This window comes from Mustela lutreola, chromosome 7 (assembly GCF_030435805.1).
Source record: "Mustela lutreola isolate mMusLut2 chromosome 7, mMusLut2.pri, whole genome shotgun sequence".
Lineage (NCBI taxonomy): Eukaryota > Metazoa > Chordata > Mammalia > Carnivora > Mustelidae > Mustela > Mustela lutreola.
This window is the reverse complement of record NC_081296.1, coordinates 79,473,457-79,491,250: the sequence shown is the minus strand read 5'-3', so window position 1 is coordinate 79,491,250 and position 17,794 is coordinate 79,473,457. Positions and strand designations below refer to the sequence as shown.

The 17,794-nt window shown below is 39.9% G+C and overlaps 2 gene segments (V, D, J or C); both read right to left on the bottom strand.

The window, feature by feature from the left end:
* Positions 1–1,651: 1,651 nt before the first annotated feature.
* Positions 1,652–3,881, bottom strand: LOC131836324 (T cell receptor alpha variable 18-like). The segment is given in 2 exon segments: positions 1,652–3,477; positions 3,622–3,881. Coding segments are annotated over 2 exon segments (522 nt in total).
* Positions 3,882–8,762: 4,881 nt separating this feature from the next.
* Positions 8,763–10,176, bottom strand: LOC131836332 (T cell receptor alpha variable 17-like). The segment is given in 2 exon segments: positions 8,763–9,829; positions 10,039–10,176. Coding segments are annotated over 2 exon segments (393 nt in total).
* Positions 10,177–17,794: the final 7,618 nt, after the last annotated feature.

The window sequence follows — 17,794 nt, the reverse complement described above, 5'->3', positions numbered from 1 at the left end:
GAGAGAGAGAGAGAGAGTGAGAGAGAGCAATAATAAGCAGGGCGGGGTGGGCAGCCAAGGGAGAGGGAGAAGCAGAGTTCCCACTGAGGAGGGAGCCGGATAATAGAGCCCAGCATTGCGACCTGAACTGAAGGCAGATGCTGAACCTATGGAGCCACCCAGGCATTCCATGATTGGAAAGTTTAGAGGAGGGATTACATCTGTTGTGTTTGGAAGGGATTACATCTGTTGTAGGTAAGAAGGGTGACTATCTATTCTCCAAGACTACTCCACACTTTAAGAAATGATGAAATGGCAGGGATTCGGGGCCTAGGCCATATATTCCAGCAGCAAAACATATGTTTTGTCTCCTGCTGTGCTCCCCATTTTCCTTCCAGAAAGTATGATCCCCAGAGGTGTATATAGACAGGTCGTTGGCCACAAAGAGGCAGAGAGGGCATCTGGTGCGATGGCAACACTATTAGTAGAGACACAGGTCAGTGACCAAAGTACTATCCATATTCCTTTTGATGAGCAGAGGAGTTGAGAGACTGTCTCATGCTCTGGGAGTGGACGATATTTTCTCCTAGTTTCTTCAAGCAGGTTAGAAAGCTCACCCCACTTCCAAGGCAGCTTGCATTTTAACTGGAGGAGAATATCCTCTTTGCCAACTATGACCTCATCTTGGGGAAAGTTCATCTGTCAGTCATATTTCAGGTGTATCAAAAAATATTTACATACTCTTAAAATAAGAAGGGAAAAAAACCCCACCATAACCTATAAAGATTTAGTGTCTCGCAACTTACCTATGAGTTGAATATTTCCTCAGGGGAAAGTGCCATTTCCTTGTTAGCTTTTGTCTTGACATGTGGAATTTTGATGATGTTTATTCTGGTAGTGCTCAAGGTTGAAATCAATACAATTTGAAGGCTGGTGTGATTGTTGCTCACGTCTTAGAACCTTTCTTCTTTAGACTGTCAGCAAATATGTGGAAATATACCTTAAATTATTTAGTTAAGGGAAATAAAGTGGCCCTGCCTACTCAGTAGACACAGGAGCTACTGTCTAGAAAATGCTACTCAGTGCCTAAGCTTGGGAATTTCTGTAATAACTCAATACACATATTTCTGAAATAGCCCTGCTCTTCCAAACTACAGACATAAATTATGGTGGAAAACAGAAGAGGGAAAATCCTAATAACATACAACTTTGTAGCCACAGCATTTTCAAAAACAACAGAAATTTTAGCAAAAATAGCAGTGGAATTCAATATCTGTTGAATTTGGCCCGTGTGTTATAGTCAGTAAACTCTTCACAGCCTTAAATATTGGTACTTTTATGTTTTGCCTCTGTAGATTTAGGTCCATGAGAATATGTATCTCTTTGAGAGTCAGTTCTTCAACATTTTTAATATTATTACTCTTCATAAATCAGAATTGTTAACACAAGAGGTGACGATAGCTCCCTGGTCCTTTATTCTCACTCTCAGTTTCATATGGTAACTTTACCTTAAAAACCCTAGAAATTCTTAAAACCACTAAAACAAACTCAGCTGACACTAAACTAGAGTTCAGGTTTTCTTGTAGTGAGAAACTTGCCCCTCATAGTTCTTTGATGTGAAATAATTATTCAGTTTGGAAAAGTCCATGAGAATCAAAACTTTCACATCATATTGACATTATACCTGCATTTACTAATTATTTGAAAAAGAATTTTTAAATGAGATATTACACTGTAGCAAAAGCAAAAATATTGTATCCTGCAGTCAATGACTAGATGTATTTGCCACATCCAGTATTTTTGTTTGTATTTGGAAAATATAGCCCCCATTTCCATGCTAAATACCTGTATGTCTCCTGATAACAACCCCTGGGGCTCAACAGTGACTCCTCAAATAGCCAGGCTATTCAGTCAGACAGTGTATGAGCAGCCTTGTGGTTCAAGAACGTAAAAGATGGTGACTGTGTTGTCTTCAGTAAGCATGAATATAGACTCCTGTGATTGCCAGTTGAGTAAACTACAGCTTTTACTATTGCATTGGGTTCTTCTCCACCAAAGGAAAACATGGACAATTATGAAATCTAAGATTATAATAGTATTCTGGGAGAAAAAAAAAAGGACAGATTTCTAGAAGGCTCAATCAATTAGCTATTAAGAATATTGGTCACGTATCAGATTTGGGCCTAGACCAACTACTGCTCCCAGCTGGTTTTGTAACCTTAAGTCACTTAACATTTCTAAACGTCAATTTTGTCATCTGTAAAATGAGAATTTGGTAGTATCTAGAGAGAGGTGGAGAGGAATTTAAAGTGCCTGGCCCAATGTCCATAAAACTGTAAGCACCATAAATATTTGGGAACAAATAGAAGTCAGTGCATGAATAAAATGATTTGTGAAAAAAAGCCATTATTTTAAGACTTATGCAATATTTTAATGCACTGTGTTATAAAATTCTAAGACAGGAAATTCTGTTACCTAAACTGTATTCCCAATACTTATTAAAATAACTGGCACATATGAGTAGATGTTTAGAAATTTTCTTGAATGACTGTAGCTATACCTTAGAATAATAATATCTTACTTTGGTATAAATCGTTATTTGTAAGGAGCACTTTCTCATATATTTGTTCATTTTATATCCACAAAGAAATGTTAGTACCAAAAAAAGCAAAATCAAAAAACCAAAAATATTCAGAAACCTCTAACCAATATATTAGAGTTTAAAAGAGCAGAACTCCATACATGAATGTTCATAGCAGCATTATTCACAATAGCCAAAAAGTGAAAACAACCAAAATGCCCATCAAAGGATGAATGGAAAAAGAAAATATGAGGTGTCCATACAATGGATTACTGTGCAGCCATAAAAGTAATAAAGTACTGACCCATAGATACACCTTGAGAAGATGATGCTATGTGAAGAAGCTGGACACAAAAGGCCATGTGCTATAGGATTCTATTTACAAGCATATCTATAACCTACGTTTTCACCTAGATCAGCTCTTTCCATTCCTAGCCCAGAGTAACGCCAGGATTCCTGAGCGCGGAGCATCTGAGCTGGAATTCATTCCTTCCCCTCTAGCCGTGTCCAGCCCAGCACACTGACTCCAGAGAAATCATCTTTCTGCCCTCCAGCCTGCCCACATCCAGGCCCCTCCTGTGCCCCTCTGGGTTTGCGCTCAGCTCCCCCTGCTGCTGCTCTCACTGTGCTTTCCACGGCGCAGTAGTACACAGCCGAGTCTGACATTTGCACGGAGCGTTTCTCCAGGTGGAAGGACTTGTCACTCTTAAGACTGGCCTGAAAACCGTGATTCTCTACCCTCCGGTTTTCTGATGAGCTCTTCAGGAGGAGCTTGGGCTCTTTGTTTTGGTACTGGACATACCAGAAAGCAACAACCGAGTAGCTGCTCTGGTAGGTGCAGTTCAAGGTCAACGGTGTCCCCTCAGGGAGGGTAACAGAACCTTCTGTCTGGGTCACTGTGTCTCCACTGGTCCCTCCTAGGGGAAAAAGAAGTAAAGACTTTGTTATATTGATAATATAAAAAGGATAGTTTCCATTTTAGGAAGGGTTAAAAAAAAAAAAAAGTCATCCTAAAACCAAAGAATAGAACATCTTGGGAATTTTGAATAAATGTTACTTACTCAGTATCAGCAGGATTACAAGTCCTGAGCAAGAAGTAGACAACATGGCTTGTGAAGAAGCAGCAGAAGGTTTTATCTGGGGATACATCCAAAGCTGAGAGGGCCGTTCCTCTAGTTTCTTGATCCTTTAGTGGACTCGTTTAGAAAATGTGGGTTCATGTGTTTAGCAAGACAAACTGCCCTGCAAGTTCATCTCACAGGCTCTAAAAAAGGAGACGTGTTCAGAAATGGAAGATGAATTTGTGTCAAACCACAGACTGAAGAGAGCAGCGCCCTCTTGTGGTTCCCCCGTGATCCTCCCTGCCACTTTCCAACTGAACTGGTATTTACCCTGGCCCAGAGCTGAAGTTGTAGACATAGAAAGGAAATAGGAGTTTAGGGGGAGGAGGAGGGCTCCTGGAAGGACTTTTTGCAGACTGCAAGGTGGTGCCTGAGGCTGAGACAATGGGTAAACCTCTATCACCCTCTCTAAGATGCAGGACACCATGGCTCCCTAAATCTCCTTAATCCTAGCATCTAGTGTCTCTTCACGCTGAGTATTAAGCTAGTTTGAGGATATCTTAGTATACTTAGGATATACTGAGAGTGTAAAAAAAGCATGATCTGAGACTTTCCTTGACACATACATCCACTGTTCCCCCTCCAGCCAAGGGAAGAGCCTTTCTGCTGACAATGTGCTCCCTTTCTCCCCTGATTTTGCTTAAGTAACTTCTATTCATTCTTTAAGAACCAATTTACACAGCATTTCCTTGCAAAAGGACACCCCCAGGTCTTCAAGGGAGGCCCTCTCTGGTCCCACTTTACATATCTATCTACACTGTCATTACTACCTCATAGTAGAATCATTTGTGTTCTGTTTTTCAAACTAGACTTGGTGCTCCTGAGATCAGGAACTTAATCTCATTAGTCTCAGTGGCCAGTTTCTCAAAATATATAAGCCATTAGGAGATGCTCAAAAAATATCTTAAGAATGAGTGATTAATGAATGAGTGGATATGTCTGGTAGGTACAATTATCTTCTTATGAAGCGTAAGCTGGTGTTACCTGTTACCAACTTTTTCCAGAGTCAGATCCCAGACCTCAATAACAGGTGCATTCAGTGTTTCTCAAAATTGAGTAAGTTACAGATCTTCATATAAGGAACCATTCTTATGCTATTAAAATGATGCCATAATACACACCAAAATGAAGTTTAGTATAAATGTTTTAGGCTCATAGGTCTACACAATTACCATGATGAGGGAGCAGGAGGCTGGCTGAGGACAGAGCAGGAGCTGGCACCTTGCACCCTCCTCTCCACCCGCTCCTCTCCGTAATATGGAGAGCAGTCAGGCACCCTGACTGCCATAAAACGATAAATAGTTCACTTGCAGAGATCACAATCCTGCAGGACAGGAATCTCCCTTGCTCTACAGATGTCCTAGAGATCTACAAACAGAGAGGTTACCTTATCAATAGCACAAATTTCCAGAGGCAAATAACTCTCAGTTCCTGAAGCCCTAATGTCTCTCTCCCGACCATGAACTGGAGGAGGCTGAGGTAGAAAGGAATGTAAATGATAGCAGGATCATAACAGCCCACCAAGAATCTCCCTTCCCTTCACACCTCCCCAGTGTCAAGGTATATAACCCCATCCCTCAAAACCCAGGGCAGTAGCTCTTCCTGCCCACGGGTCCTGTCCCTGTGCTTTAATAAACCACCATTTTGCACCAAAGATGTCTCAAGAATTCTTTCTTGGTCATCGGCTCCGGACCTCACCTAGGTTCTAGAACTTCATCAACCACACCAAACAAAAAATGCAAACAAAATATAAAATCAATCAAATTCAAGTTCAAATAACATGAAGGATGATCTTCTGTTGAAACTAAAGGATTGGTGTAGACTCATTAGAGGAATACTAAAGATATGTGTAGTTCAATAACTGACTGGATTGAAATGATTTGGAGCTTCATGTACTATTGTCTGGATTATTATAATCAGTTGTTCCAAATACATTTACTTTTCCTATTCAAAAACAGTCATTTAACTTACCACTTTACAAAAGTAAAATAAATAATGTAATAAAACTCCCAAAATTCACTACTGAAAAGTAAAACACATTATGCATTTTCTAATACTCTTAAATCTATTGAATTGTATGTTGATATATTCAAACACTGTGTGTGAGTGACTCACCCTTTTCCAATGGAAACATTGTGGTACCCATGGTAACATAGGTTCTTGGGAGTCTGGCCCGAGTTTAGTACCACATGCCATATCATAACCAAAATTTCTCAAGCCATTTTCTCCATTTAAACAACTGTGATGTCTTTATTTGTAAAATATCATTAATTCTTTTGTCTTTAATTTAGGAAAAGTGACACAAAGAACAAAAGTATCAAAACCAAGGAGAGTATTCTAAGTTGGTCATACAGACTGTTAAAAATATGCTATTATTGTTTTATTTTGTTGTCATCAAACAGAAAACTCCACAAATATAAAAATTCTCAAGTAATTCCTATTTTCAGGGGTTGCCAGAATTTTTTTCTGTAAAATAGTAAATATGTTAGGCTTTGAAGTCATATCTCTGAGCAGATACCCAACTCTGCTGTCACAGTATAAGCAGCCAGAGTCAGTGCACAAATAAGTGGGCATGGCTCTTTTCCCAATAAAACTTAATTTATAAAAACAGGTGGCAGCCAGGTTAGACCTGTGGGCTGTAGTTTGCCAACCCCTACTTAGCCTTGGGAATTTACCCCAAAACCTCCAAAGTCCCACAGGTTACAGTCTGAGAGACTTAGCCATGTGTTCATTTTTTGTCCTTTCATTGCAATATTATCAATATTATCTTTGAGGATGCTTAAAATAAAGGGAGGATATTAAATAAGCAAATAATAGAAAGGAGAAGAAGGAGACTTGATGATCTTAATGCCCAAGATATTTTGGTGCTGAGGATTAAGGAGTAAAAATTCAGATATAGTCCCTGCTGTTAGGGAGCTCACGGAGTAGTAGTGGAAATAGCTTTTAATAAAATAATCAAAGAAATAAAAGAAAAACTACAAGTTTGAAAAGGCAGGGGCCTATGATTCTAAGAGTACACATCAAGGTTTCTTCAGTTACTCTTCACCAGATGTACAAGAAAGAGCAGACATTTGGTAATTTTTACTCTTTTGAAGGGAGGGAAAAGAATTTTCAGAGAGGGAAAAAGAATGAGAAAATCACCTAAAGTTGCTCTGAAAGGGTCATATAGGAGAAACAAAGTGCTTTTAAGGAACGTAAATAACACCAGTATTTGTGAAGACCGAGATAGGCAGACAGGGAGTGGGAAGAAGGGAGAGAGATTAGAGATACTGTGGAATGAACTTGTCAAAGTAGCAAGATCCTAGATCATGCAAGGTTTTGTAGGTCATTAAGAAGTTTTTCTTTATTCTAAGAGCAGGTGTAGATCCAGGTGACTGACCTTGTCAAATTTGCACTCTGACCAGACTCTAAAGGATTACACTGAGGATTCATGAGGTCAAATGTTAAATGTGCTAAGAGTGGGGAAATGAAGGATCAAGGTGGATTTGTAATTAGGATTGTGGAGTAGAGTCTGAGAGGTTGTGGGGGGTTGTGATGTCTTCTGGAAGACTTTTAGGAGAAATTTGACAGAACTGGGAGATAGATTGGTTTTGGTGTTTCAAAAATAAATAATTAGGAATAAGTAAAAAGCATATGAGCCTTGATACACCACAAGGCATATGAGCCTTGATACACCTGCCACAGTGTGAGGCTGTGGCAGAAGCTGCTCATTCCCTCTGTCATGCTCATTGTCTCCTTTTTGTTACTAATAGAATCCTGATTTTAACGTGGGTGGCAACATGTTAAGACAAAAGATAGTCCTGATATCTCAGCTTCACTTGCAGATGGGAGAGAGGTAGAGACATTAAATAAAACTCAGGAAAATGAAATGGAAATAGAAGCCATTGGGTATAGTTTCTGGAAAAGATTAACTTAGCCATCATGTGCCCATTTGCCCTCTGATTTTCTCTTTCTTTCTTCCTGGAGGGTGTATAAAATGGACAGATCTCTAGCAGTTTCTTTAAAGTATAAAACCAACAGTGACACCTTCAGGATGAGAGCAGTGAACTAGAAAGACACTTGATCTTCCTAACGTGATGAAGCCAGCATACCACCCTTGCATATGATAGAGCTTCTTTGTGTGAGAGGAAAATAAATTCCAGCCTGTTAAAAATATTATCACTTGAGTTTTCTGTGACATGAGCCCGAACGAATCTCTAAACTGATATAGAAAATGTTCATTAAGAACACAAACTCATTGTTTCCATCAGAGGCTGAGGGAGTAAGCTGGTATAGAGACTAATACTTCAGATCTTCAAAGGTGCTCTAGGTGATTCTGATACAGGTGATGCTGATGGTTGAAGTCTGGCATTTGGGAACCACTGCCCTCTAGAACATTCCTCTATCCTCCCCCACATTTTTCACCAAACATGTACATAAATAGAAATTCCCAATTTTCTCCACAAACACATTTCCAGTAGTATCAAAATTTAATTAAGAAAGCTACATCAAACCATAGGATCCAGTAATTCCATTACAGGATACTTACCCAAAGAAAAGGAAAACACTAATATGAAAAGATATGTGCATCTCTATGTTTATAGTAACATTATATACAATGGCCAAGATGTAGAAGCCATCCAAGTATGCATTGATGATGAATGGGTAAAGAAGATGTGAGATCTATAGACATAGCTAGAGATGAATATAATGGAATATTACTCAGCCATGAAAAAGAATAAAATCTGGCTACTTGCAACAACATGGATGGACCTAGAGGGTATAATGCTAAGCAAAATAATTAGTCAAAGAAAGACAAATACAATATGATTTCATTCATATTTGGAATTCACAAAACAAAACAAGTGAACACAGAAATAGATAAATAAATAAATAAATAAATAAATGACCAAACTTAACTATAGAGAACAAACTGGTAGTCACCAGAGGGGAGGTGGATGGGGGGATGGGTGAAATAGGCAAGGGGGATTAAGAGTACCCTTATGATGATGAGCACTGAGTAATGTATAGAATTGTAGAATCACTATATTGTATACCTGAAACTAATATAACACTGTATGTTAATGATACTTGAATTATACTTGACAACTATAGCCAACATTTATTTACTATTAGGAAGAGACATAAATGAAAACTGCTATGTGTTTGATAATGGAAGTGCCCAATTTTTAAAAACAAAATTTCAGGGCAGTGGCAGTGGGGAACACACATCTCTCACCCAAGTGGGGAGAACCACTTGCTCTGCCTTTATCTCGTAAGTTCTCCTTTGATTCGTGGGGAGATTGAGGCTTGGAAATCACAGGACTAGTAAACGCAGAATGAGATTTGCAGTTTTGTTTCTATGGGTACAATGTTTCCATTCCTCAGCTTTAAATTGGAAAATTTGGCTGAAAGAGTTCCACATACATCTCATGGGGCCATCTGGGTCACCAGAGGATTGAACATATGAGACCTTCTAATACAGAGAATTCCTTCCTCATCCTCTATAAGTGTCCAGAGCTTAGCTTCTTCCCTGATAAAATTAGAGCTTGGAGGGCTTTTCGGGTTTGTCATTCCAAGTCCTTCATTTCCATTGAGGAAAGGGAAGGCTGCTGTGCTGATGCTCTGCCCAAAGCCATAGAACTGGGATTAGCAGATTTGAACCTGGCATTGTAGTTTATCACTCTAAACTTCATGCCCTTCGCCTTGGTACAAGGTGCTTCCAAAAAAATCGTGAATTTGAGAGGGTCCGTCTTTCATCTTGCCCACTCTTTATAGACTCTCCTTCCTGTGAAGACTTAACCACGAATGCTACCCACTGTGGGGCTTCAAAGGGGCAGCTTGGGCAGAGTTTGTGCAGAGGCTGCAAGTGCTTGGTTAACACTGTGTCCTGTGGCACAGATGTAAGTAGCAGAGTCTGCAGTCTGGGAAGCAATGATGGACAAAGAACTGCTTTTGTTGGAGTTGTCCAGGGTGACGCGTAGCCTTCCTCTGTATTTCTCTCTTTCATTTGAACGTATTAAAATCAGCTGGACAAAGCCTTGACCCGAGTCTTTTCTATACCACTGTAAGTTGCTTATCGAAGTTTTATAACTGCAGTTCATTGTGGCATTTTCACCCTCCTGGAAGTTCAGGACCTGATGATGCTGTTCCTGTTGGCTGTTCACCCCTAGGCAAAAACAGAAGGCTAGACACCAAGAGTCAGTCATTGTACTTTTACTCTTTAGTATTTACATTTCTTTCCATAATTTTCGGGTGCATTTTCAACTTAACAAGAAGAGTTTGCCCAAACTCAGTCTTGTGGGCTCTGAGCATAGGTCACCCTGTTCCTATAAATGTAGCTCCCCCCCCATTCCATTACCAAGAGCCCCAACTTACTGGGCAGTTGAAGCCATAGTATCAGCAAAGACACTTCCAGGAGTTTCTCCATTCTTCTTTCTTATTGGGATCACAGCAGACTCGGCTCTATGGACTGAAATGCGGCCAGGATACTCAATCGAAAACATTGGCTGTTTCTATGGCGTATACTTATCTGTTCTGTCTGGATGCTGGAGTCTTACCTGGCCAATCAGAAGCCAACCCAATCGTTTTCAATACACACAAACGGATTTCAAACCTATTGAGTCTGGGGAGAGACACTGCCATCTTGTGGTAGCAGCATCATATTGCTGATAGAATGTACTTTCTCTCGCTCTCTCTTTTTTTTTTTTTTTTTTTTTTTTTTTTTTTTTTTTAAGATTGTATTTATTTCTTTAACAGACAGAGATCACAAGCAGGCAGAGAGACAGAGAGGAGGAAGCAGGCTCGCCGCCGAGCAGAGAGCCGATGCAAGGCTCGATCCCAGGACCCTGAGACCATTACCCAAGCCAAAGGCCGAGGCTTTAACCCACCGAGCCACCCAGGCTCCCTGATAGAATGTACTCTTAAAAGGAAAAAAGGGCGAATCAGAAACCATTATAAAGCAGTGATGCCCACCTTCCTGCCGTGACGTCACTGTCCTCCCTCTGTGCCTGTGGTCCAATCCTAATTTCTTCTCATAAAGACAGCAGTCATACTGGAGGAGGGCCCACTCTAATGATTCCATTTTAACTTAATTACCTCTTTAATAACCCTACTCCCAATACAGTCACATTCTGAGGTATTGGGGGGCTAGGAACATACAAATTTGGGTGGGGAGACAATTCATCTCCTAATAATGAGTATCTGATATTTCTGTTTCTATGGAAGCAATCGGTAGGGTACAGGAAGAGAACCAGCTTTGCAATCAGGCCAGGGAGGTCAAGTTTAGATCTACCCATTCAGTACTTGTTTATATCATTTGTGCCTGTACTCTCTTGACTATAAAATGTGAATGATGAGTAATAATAATATTGCTTTTTTAGAGTTCTGGAAATGATTGATGAGATAATAAAATACTATTTAAAGCAGAGCCTGACATTTACTAATGACTCAAAAATTATTGTTGTTACAAGAAAATGGTTCCTGATGCTGAGCAGTAAAAAAGAATGGCAAACACCCCCTAGAGTATTTTCTAAATGGTTTCAAAAACTGACTTTAAGACGTTCTGTGTGTAAACTAGAGAGATGAGGAAGAGGGGAAGGAAGACATATAAGGAAGACAGGAAAGAAAGGAAGAAGGGGAGAGGTTGTTGGCTGGAGATTGGAGAGTGCTAGGAGGTACTTCTAGAAGAAGGTTTGTGTTGGGTGACTACCACAGCAAACCTGGGTGTTTGTCACTATGCGACAAAGAAAGAGTAAAGCTTTCTGAGCAAGAACTGATGTAATTTAAGGAGTTTACATTTTAATCTGTCTGGTCTCTGCTACATAATTTTGAAAAATTTGTGATGAAATTTTTTACTAGTGGTTAAAAGATGATCCCTGGCTCTAAGAAATTAAGTGACTCTTCCAATGCTTCACAAGAATCTAGCTCCATTATTATTTGTATCTATTTGGCTGTATACAGGAAAAGTATATTGAGAAGCAGGAAGAGGAAACAGAGGGGCACCCGGGTGGCCTAGTCAGTTAAACATCTGCCTTTGGCTCAGCTCATGATCTAGGGTCCTGGGATGGAACCCCAAACTGGGGTCTCCACTCAAGGGGGAGTCTGCTTCTCTCTCTCCCTTTTTCCCTTCCCCCACTCATGATCTCTCTTTCAAATAAATAAAATCTTAAAAAAAAAAAAAAAAGGAAACAAACATTACTGACCTCTGGAAAGAACTGGGAGGTGAGCTAGCTGGGGTGAAAGGGAAACTTTTCATTGTAAATGTTAATGGAACACCAGAGCAATATATGAAAAAGCAGGATCATTTAGGGCTCAGATCCTTTGAGAATGAAGTTTGGGGTCACTTTTCAAGGCAAACAACCCAAATCCAGCAGGGTTCTGGCTTCGGGCAGGGAAACGGAGCTGTGTCACCTGCAGCCCCCTGACAAAATCTGGACTCCAAGAACGTGGTCACTTTCTCTGTCTTCCCTTTGTTCTTTATACGTGTGTGTTCTCCTGTATATGCTGTCATTTCCTTCTTTCTCCCTCCTTCTCACCACTATATATAAATTGTCAGAGATTAGCTTTGTGATTTAGTCTGTGCATAACAGCATATTCAAAGGAATTTCCTCTGAATTTTTAGAAATGATTAATACAGCAAGAGAGGGCTAATGACTGTTGGGACTACAGGTCTCATTTTGGGGAAAGGTTAAGAACTTCTCTTGTTCAAAGGACAGTTTTAGCTTGCTAGATTGTAACATAGTCATTTCATTGTTGTTTAGAAGTTCAAATGTGCATGCAGAGGTACCTATGAAAGATAAGAAACCGTAAGAATAAAGTGTGCCAGTCATTGATTTATTGCCTTTCTTTCTTATTGCCAAATCAGTGCCCCCTTTGCGATATTGGACCCGCTCCATGGAACATTCTCCTTCACCAGCTGGCATGATATCAAGCTATGCCAATAAGAGGAACGTGGAAAGGCAGGAGGGAGAAGCTTCTTTTCCTGGTGCTGGTATGTCTTTGCATTTCTTGTTCCTGAAGTTCTTGTCCAGACAGCCTGAGGGACATGCAGCGGGATTCACCTGCAGTTTAAGGTTCAGTGACAGCTACACATCAGCTTCCTGGCAAGACTGCTGAGTCCCCAAAGCAAGTTTTGCTCCTTTTCTAGCTTCCTATAACTTTGTTGGAACCCTGGTGGGTGTTTTTCTACTTGCTAGCCTTTTTCTCTGGCACCTCAGCACACTTCTCTACCATTCTGCAAGTTGCAGCCACACACTCCCCAGCGAGATCAGAATCCTTGGAGAGTATGGTATTACAATATGTCACTTACTTGGGAACCCTGGCCTAATCCTAAGGTAAAAGCTTCTCCCTACATATGCTATTTCTATGTTCTTTAGAGTTCTTTTTAATTATTTGTATTAATAATTACTGATTAGATTTGGATTACTGTGGGTTTCTTTTTTCTTCTGGTTGAGTTAGTAGGAGTCTGTGAAGTGCATGACAGGAAAGGCATTCACATGCCATGAAACAGTACAGTACCTTCAAGGAACTGTGCTTAGGTATAAGGTGATGAACATATATGGGGTGGGATTGGGTGGCAGAGGAGTTGGAGAGGTGAGACCCAACCCACTGGAGAGTTGTCTTGGGCCTAGAAAAAAAAAATTTTTTTATGCTGTGCTATATAGTTTATTTCAGAAGTACTTTTTCCACGTACTACTAGACAGAAGAAACACACTTATATCTTTAAAACTAATTAAACAGAGTTGGTAATGAGGATTTCCTTGGACAAATTTTTGAGATTAATCTATAGCTAACTGACAACCAATGATATTATATCTAAGAGGTAAACTCAATGTGAGTCTCCAGAGAAAGAATACCCCACCATGGCCGTATAGAGAACTTATGAAGAGGGGTACCAGGGTGGCTCAGTCGGTTAAGTGTCAGACTCTTGATTTTGGCTCAGGTTACTTTCTGTAACTCCTAAAGGGTTTGTGCTCTGCTTCCCTTATGAAACCAGTTACTGTGTCACTCAGAGCACAGTAATACATGGCTGAGTCTTCCTGTTGAGCTGATTGTTTCTTCAGATGGAAAGATGTCTCATCTCGGTTAAGGTTGGCCACGAAGCCTTTGGTACTCTCTCCTGAGATCTGTTTCAGGAGTAACTGGAGGGCTTGTTTAGGATACTGGACATACCAGAAGAGTATGGGACTCCCAGAATACGAGTAGTTGCACTTGATCTGCACGAAGTCCCCTTCAAAGACAGAGATGTGGTCCTCAGGCTGGATCACTGTCTGAGCTCCTGTTCCTCCTGTAACACCAAATTAACATCAGAGAAGTCTTGCAGACTGAGGGGAATATTCCTTTCAACTATTCTAAATCAGGAAGACCCCAGAAAGAGAATAAAAAGGCATTATACTCACCGAGTGTGAATATTGTCACCAACACTGAGAGGAGGGTGGCCTTCATGTCAGAGCTGCAGAGAAACCGGGGCTCTTTTATGCAAACAGTTCAGCCACATGGACACTGACAGAGTGGTAAATGAGTTTACCGGTATGTAAAGTGAAAGCTCTTCTTCAAAGACCTGGTTGGTTTCTGGCTTTTGTGAAGTTTAATTTGTGTAACGTCCTCCTCTAGAGGCAAAACTGGATACTGCAGGTGATCTTGGTCTTTCAGGAAGCCTTGACATTCTCAGAATGAAGAGACATTTTCCTCTACAGTTAATAAAACAAAGTGGAATGCTTTACTAATTGAAAAAGTGTGCTACTATAAAGGTTCACATAGATCAATGGGATGGAATTGAAAGTTCAAACATACAAATTACTGATGGAAACTTAGTTGTAACAAAAATGGGGAAAGGTAAGATAAAAAAAAATTAAATGTGCCTTGATAAATGGAGAGTCATTTAGAAAATAACAAACGAATGTGGACAGCTACCTTAATATCTGTTACTAAATAAATTCCAAGTGAGATAATACTTAACATTTTAAAATAAAATAAAAGAGAAGCTATTTTTTTTTAATAAATTTAGGATGTCATAGTTTGTTTAAGCATGTCAGTCAGAAAGCATAATAGAAAATATTGATAGATCACATTTCATAGAAATTGAAACTTTTGTACAAGTATGCTAATGAAACGTTTAAACATTACCAGATCAAGAGATTTTTCATCCATCATCATTGATTCTGACCTTCCCTACATCAAGAAGTGGCGCTTTAGAATTTAAGTTCTACAAGTTTTTTTTAAAAAACAGGTCATATCAATTATCATCTATATGAGGAATTTGAGAGGCAGGGTAGGGGGTTGGGGAGGTAGGGAAGGAAACATGAAACAAGATGGGATCGGGAGGGAAGCAAACCATAAGAGACTCTTAATCTCAGGAAACAAACTGAGGGTTGCTAGAGGGGAAGGGGCCTGGGCGGGATGGGGTGGCTGGGTGACGGACATTGGGGAGGGTATGTGCTATGGTGAGTGCTGTGAAGTGTGTTAGCCTGATGATTCACAGACCTGTACCCCTGGGACAAATAATACATCATATGTTAATAAAAATAAACACCCATTTAGCTTAGAAAGAAGGCAATTCTAGATAGATGATAGACTGAAAGTGTCCCTGACTCCCTGTGCTTTGCCAAAGAGTGGTGACCAGCCAGGTTATGCCGAGAGAGCTCAAGTGGGGAATCCTATGTGGAGTCACATATAAATCTGGGGTCAGATATCAGGGAACTCGAGGATGAAGAGGAGAAAACTATGGAACACTGAGAGAGCTTGGCCTGCCAAGATCACTGGGCCTCTGAGAAGGAAGCTTTTCTCTTGAGAAAGCCTATCCTCTAGCCCCCAAATAGCTGAAAAGGAAGTAACAAGTAGGCTGAGTCTGTCCTTAATGAAGAGGAGTACAAGGAGATCAGAGAGCAAAAAGGTTTCCTTCTAGTTTTTTCAGCAGGGTACTGACGTTGCCCTGCTGACTGCTACACGGCTGACCAAGGGCACAGAAACATCTAGGCTTATCATTCTCATAGGATCACCTCCACATAGCCTGCCCTCAGTAATCAGACTTGTCAAGAGGGGAGTAAAGAAAGGAAAAAGAAGCTTCAGAGATAAATAAAGTCCTCATCTGGGTCAAGTACAGCCTGAAAAAATGATCAGGGTCAGTGACCCAAATTCCTTAGCCGAAAATCAGGACACATACTCTGAAAAGTGATTGAGAATTCACTTATAAGAAAGCTATGTCATGGGGTTCCTGGGTGGCTCAGTGGGTTAAGTCTCTGCCTTCAGCTCAGGTCATGTTCTCAGGGTCCTGGGATCGAGTCCTGCATCGGGCTCTCTGCTCAGCAGGAAGACTGCTTCCCCCTCTTTCTCTGCCTGCCTCTCTGCCTGCTGGTGATCTCTGTCAAATAAATGAATAAAATCTTAAAGAAAAAAGAAAAAGGAAAGCTGTGTCAAAGAAGGAATACATCATTGAATGCATTGTTAATTTATTCAATCCCCTTAAAGAAGTGAACATAATTAAATGTAATTAGGAGAATTCTGTAAATCTCAGACTTGTGGTCATCATGAACAAATGCAATGTCTCCAACAAGACTTTGGTTGATGGAAGGAAATAGAACATGTATATGATGGTCACCCTGATCTCATTTTTATCTCCCTTCATCTCTTTTCCAACACTTTCCCTGTATACCCTGCAGGTACACCTGGCCGATTCTGCTCTGTGACTGTGACGTATAGGCCACATTTTGAAGTGTCCATTTCTTTCTCCCCAGTCTCTCTTCTCCTCACTCTCTTTTCTCCTCTCTCTCTACATATGCTCATTATTTTTCTCCCATTTCATCTTCTCATCTCCTTTTTATCCTGTTTTTCTAATCTCAGAAGAGGTATAACAGAAAGTAGAAATCTTTGGAATAATTTTGAAGTGAGGATAAAGGCTCATACTTTATAATTTTTAGTCATAAACATCAAAATGGCAAATAAGTATTGTAAATGTTTTCTCCTGGAGCTTCCAGCTTTCCCTTTGTTCTAGATGATGCTCAGTTCTGCTTGGAGTCCTCTCTGTCACACCCATCACAGCAGCAGACCGTTCTCACAGATGAATATATGGCGATCTCCTTGTCCTGAAAAGGTATGACTAGTTCAGATGCCCTCCCAACTGCTGCTAGCTCTCATTCAAATTTTCATTAACATCCAACTATCTCAGAACTAGAAGGAAAAAATTGCTCATTTAGAGTAATGCCTAGAGTGCCCCTACTGGTCGAAAACCAGGCTGGGGATTTTTTTTTTTTTTTTTTTTTTTAGAGTGAAGTGGTTTCTTCGTCAAAATGCCATTTAATGAAGGCTATTATCTTAAAATATCTTGTCAAATTGAAACTTCAGGGTTGCATGTAATTTCTCCAATCTATTTAAAAATAATTCCACAGCAATTTATTGAAGGTCTTCTTAAACTAGATCTTGTGCTAGGTCTTAAGAAATCAAAAACTGAATGAAACATTGTCGCTATTCTTAAGACACTGAGGTATAGCAGGAAAGACAAACATGTGAGTGTGTGTGTATTCATATCCCAAATAGCATCCCGGAAAAGTACAAAATGAACCCAGAAATAAGGAGACATTTCTTATAACAGAGGACAGTTAGATAAAGATTTAATAAGAAAATGATCATTTTGTCCTTTTCCCAGAAAAGATAGAAAGAAATGTTATCAGTAGATTAAGTAGAGATATTATTTTGGGAGTAGACTAGAGATGTTTCCCAGAAGAAAATAAAAGAGGGGGGAAAGGTGGCTTGGTTGGAGGAGCATGTGATTCTTGATCTCTGGGTTGTAACTTTGCGCCCCACGGTGGGTGTGGAGCTTACTTAAAAATAAAATCTTTGAAAAAAAAAGGAGGTGAACAGAGATGTAGAAAGAAGTTGGAGGGCATGAAGTACAATTGCTTACTTATTACTACTTTCAAAATGAATTTCTGCTCTGTGAGGCTTAATTCCGGTGTGTACAAACTTTTATAACATTTTGGGGCAATTTTTAAAATCACATAAATCACATATAATAATTTAGAGTTATAATCGTGTATATAAAACATCTTAAACATATGAGCTCTTTGATACAGCTGTTTCAGAGGAAATAAAAATATTCCCTGGTTTTGGATACCCCTATTAGAATTAATGTAATCTT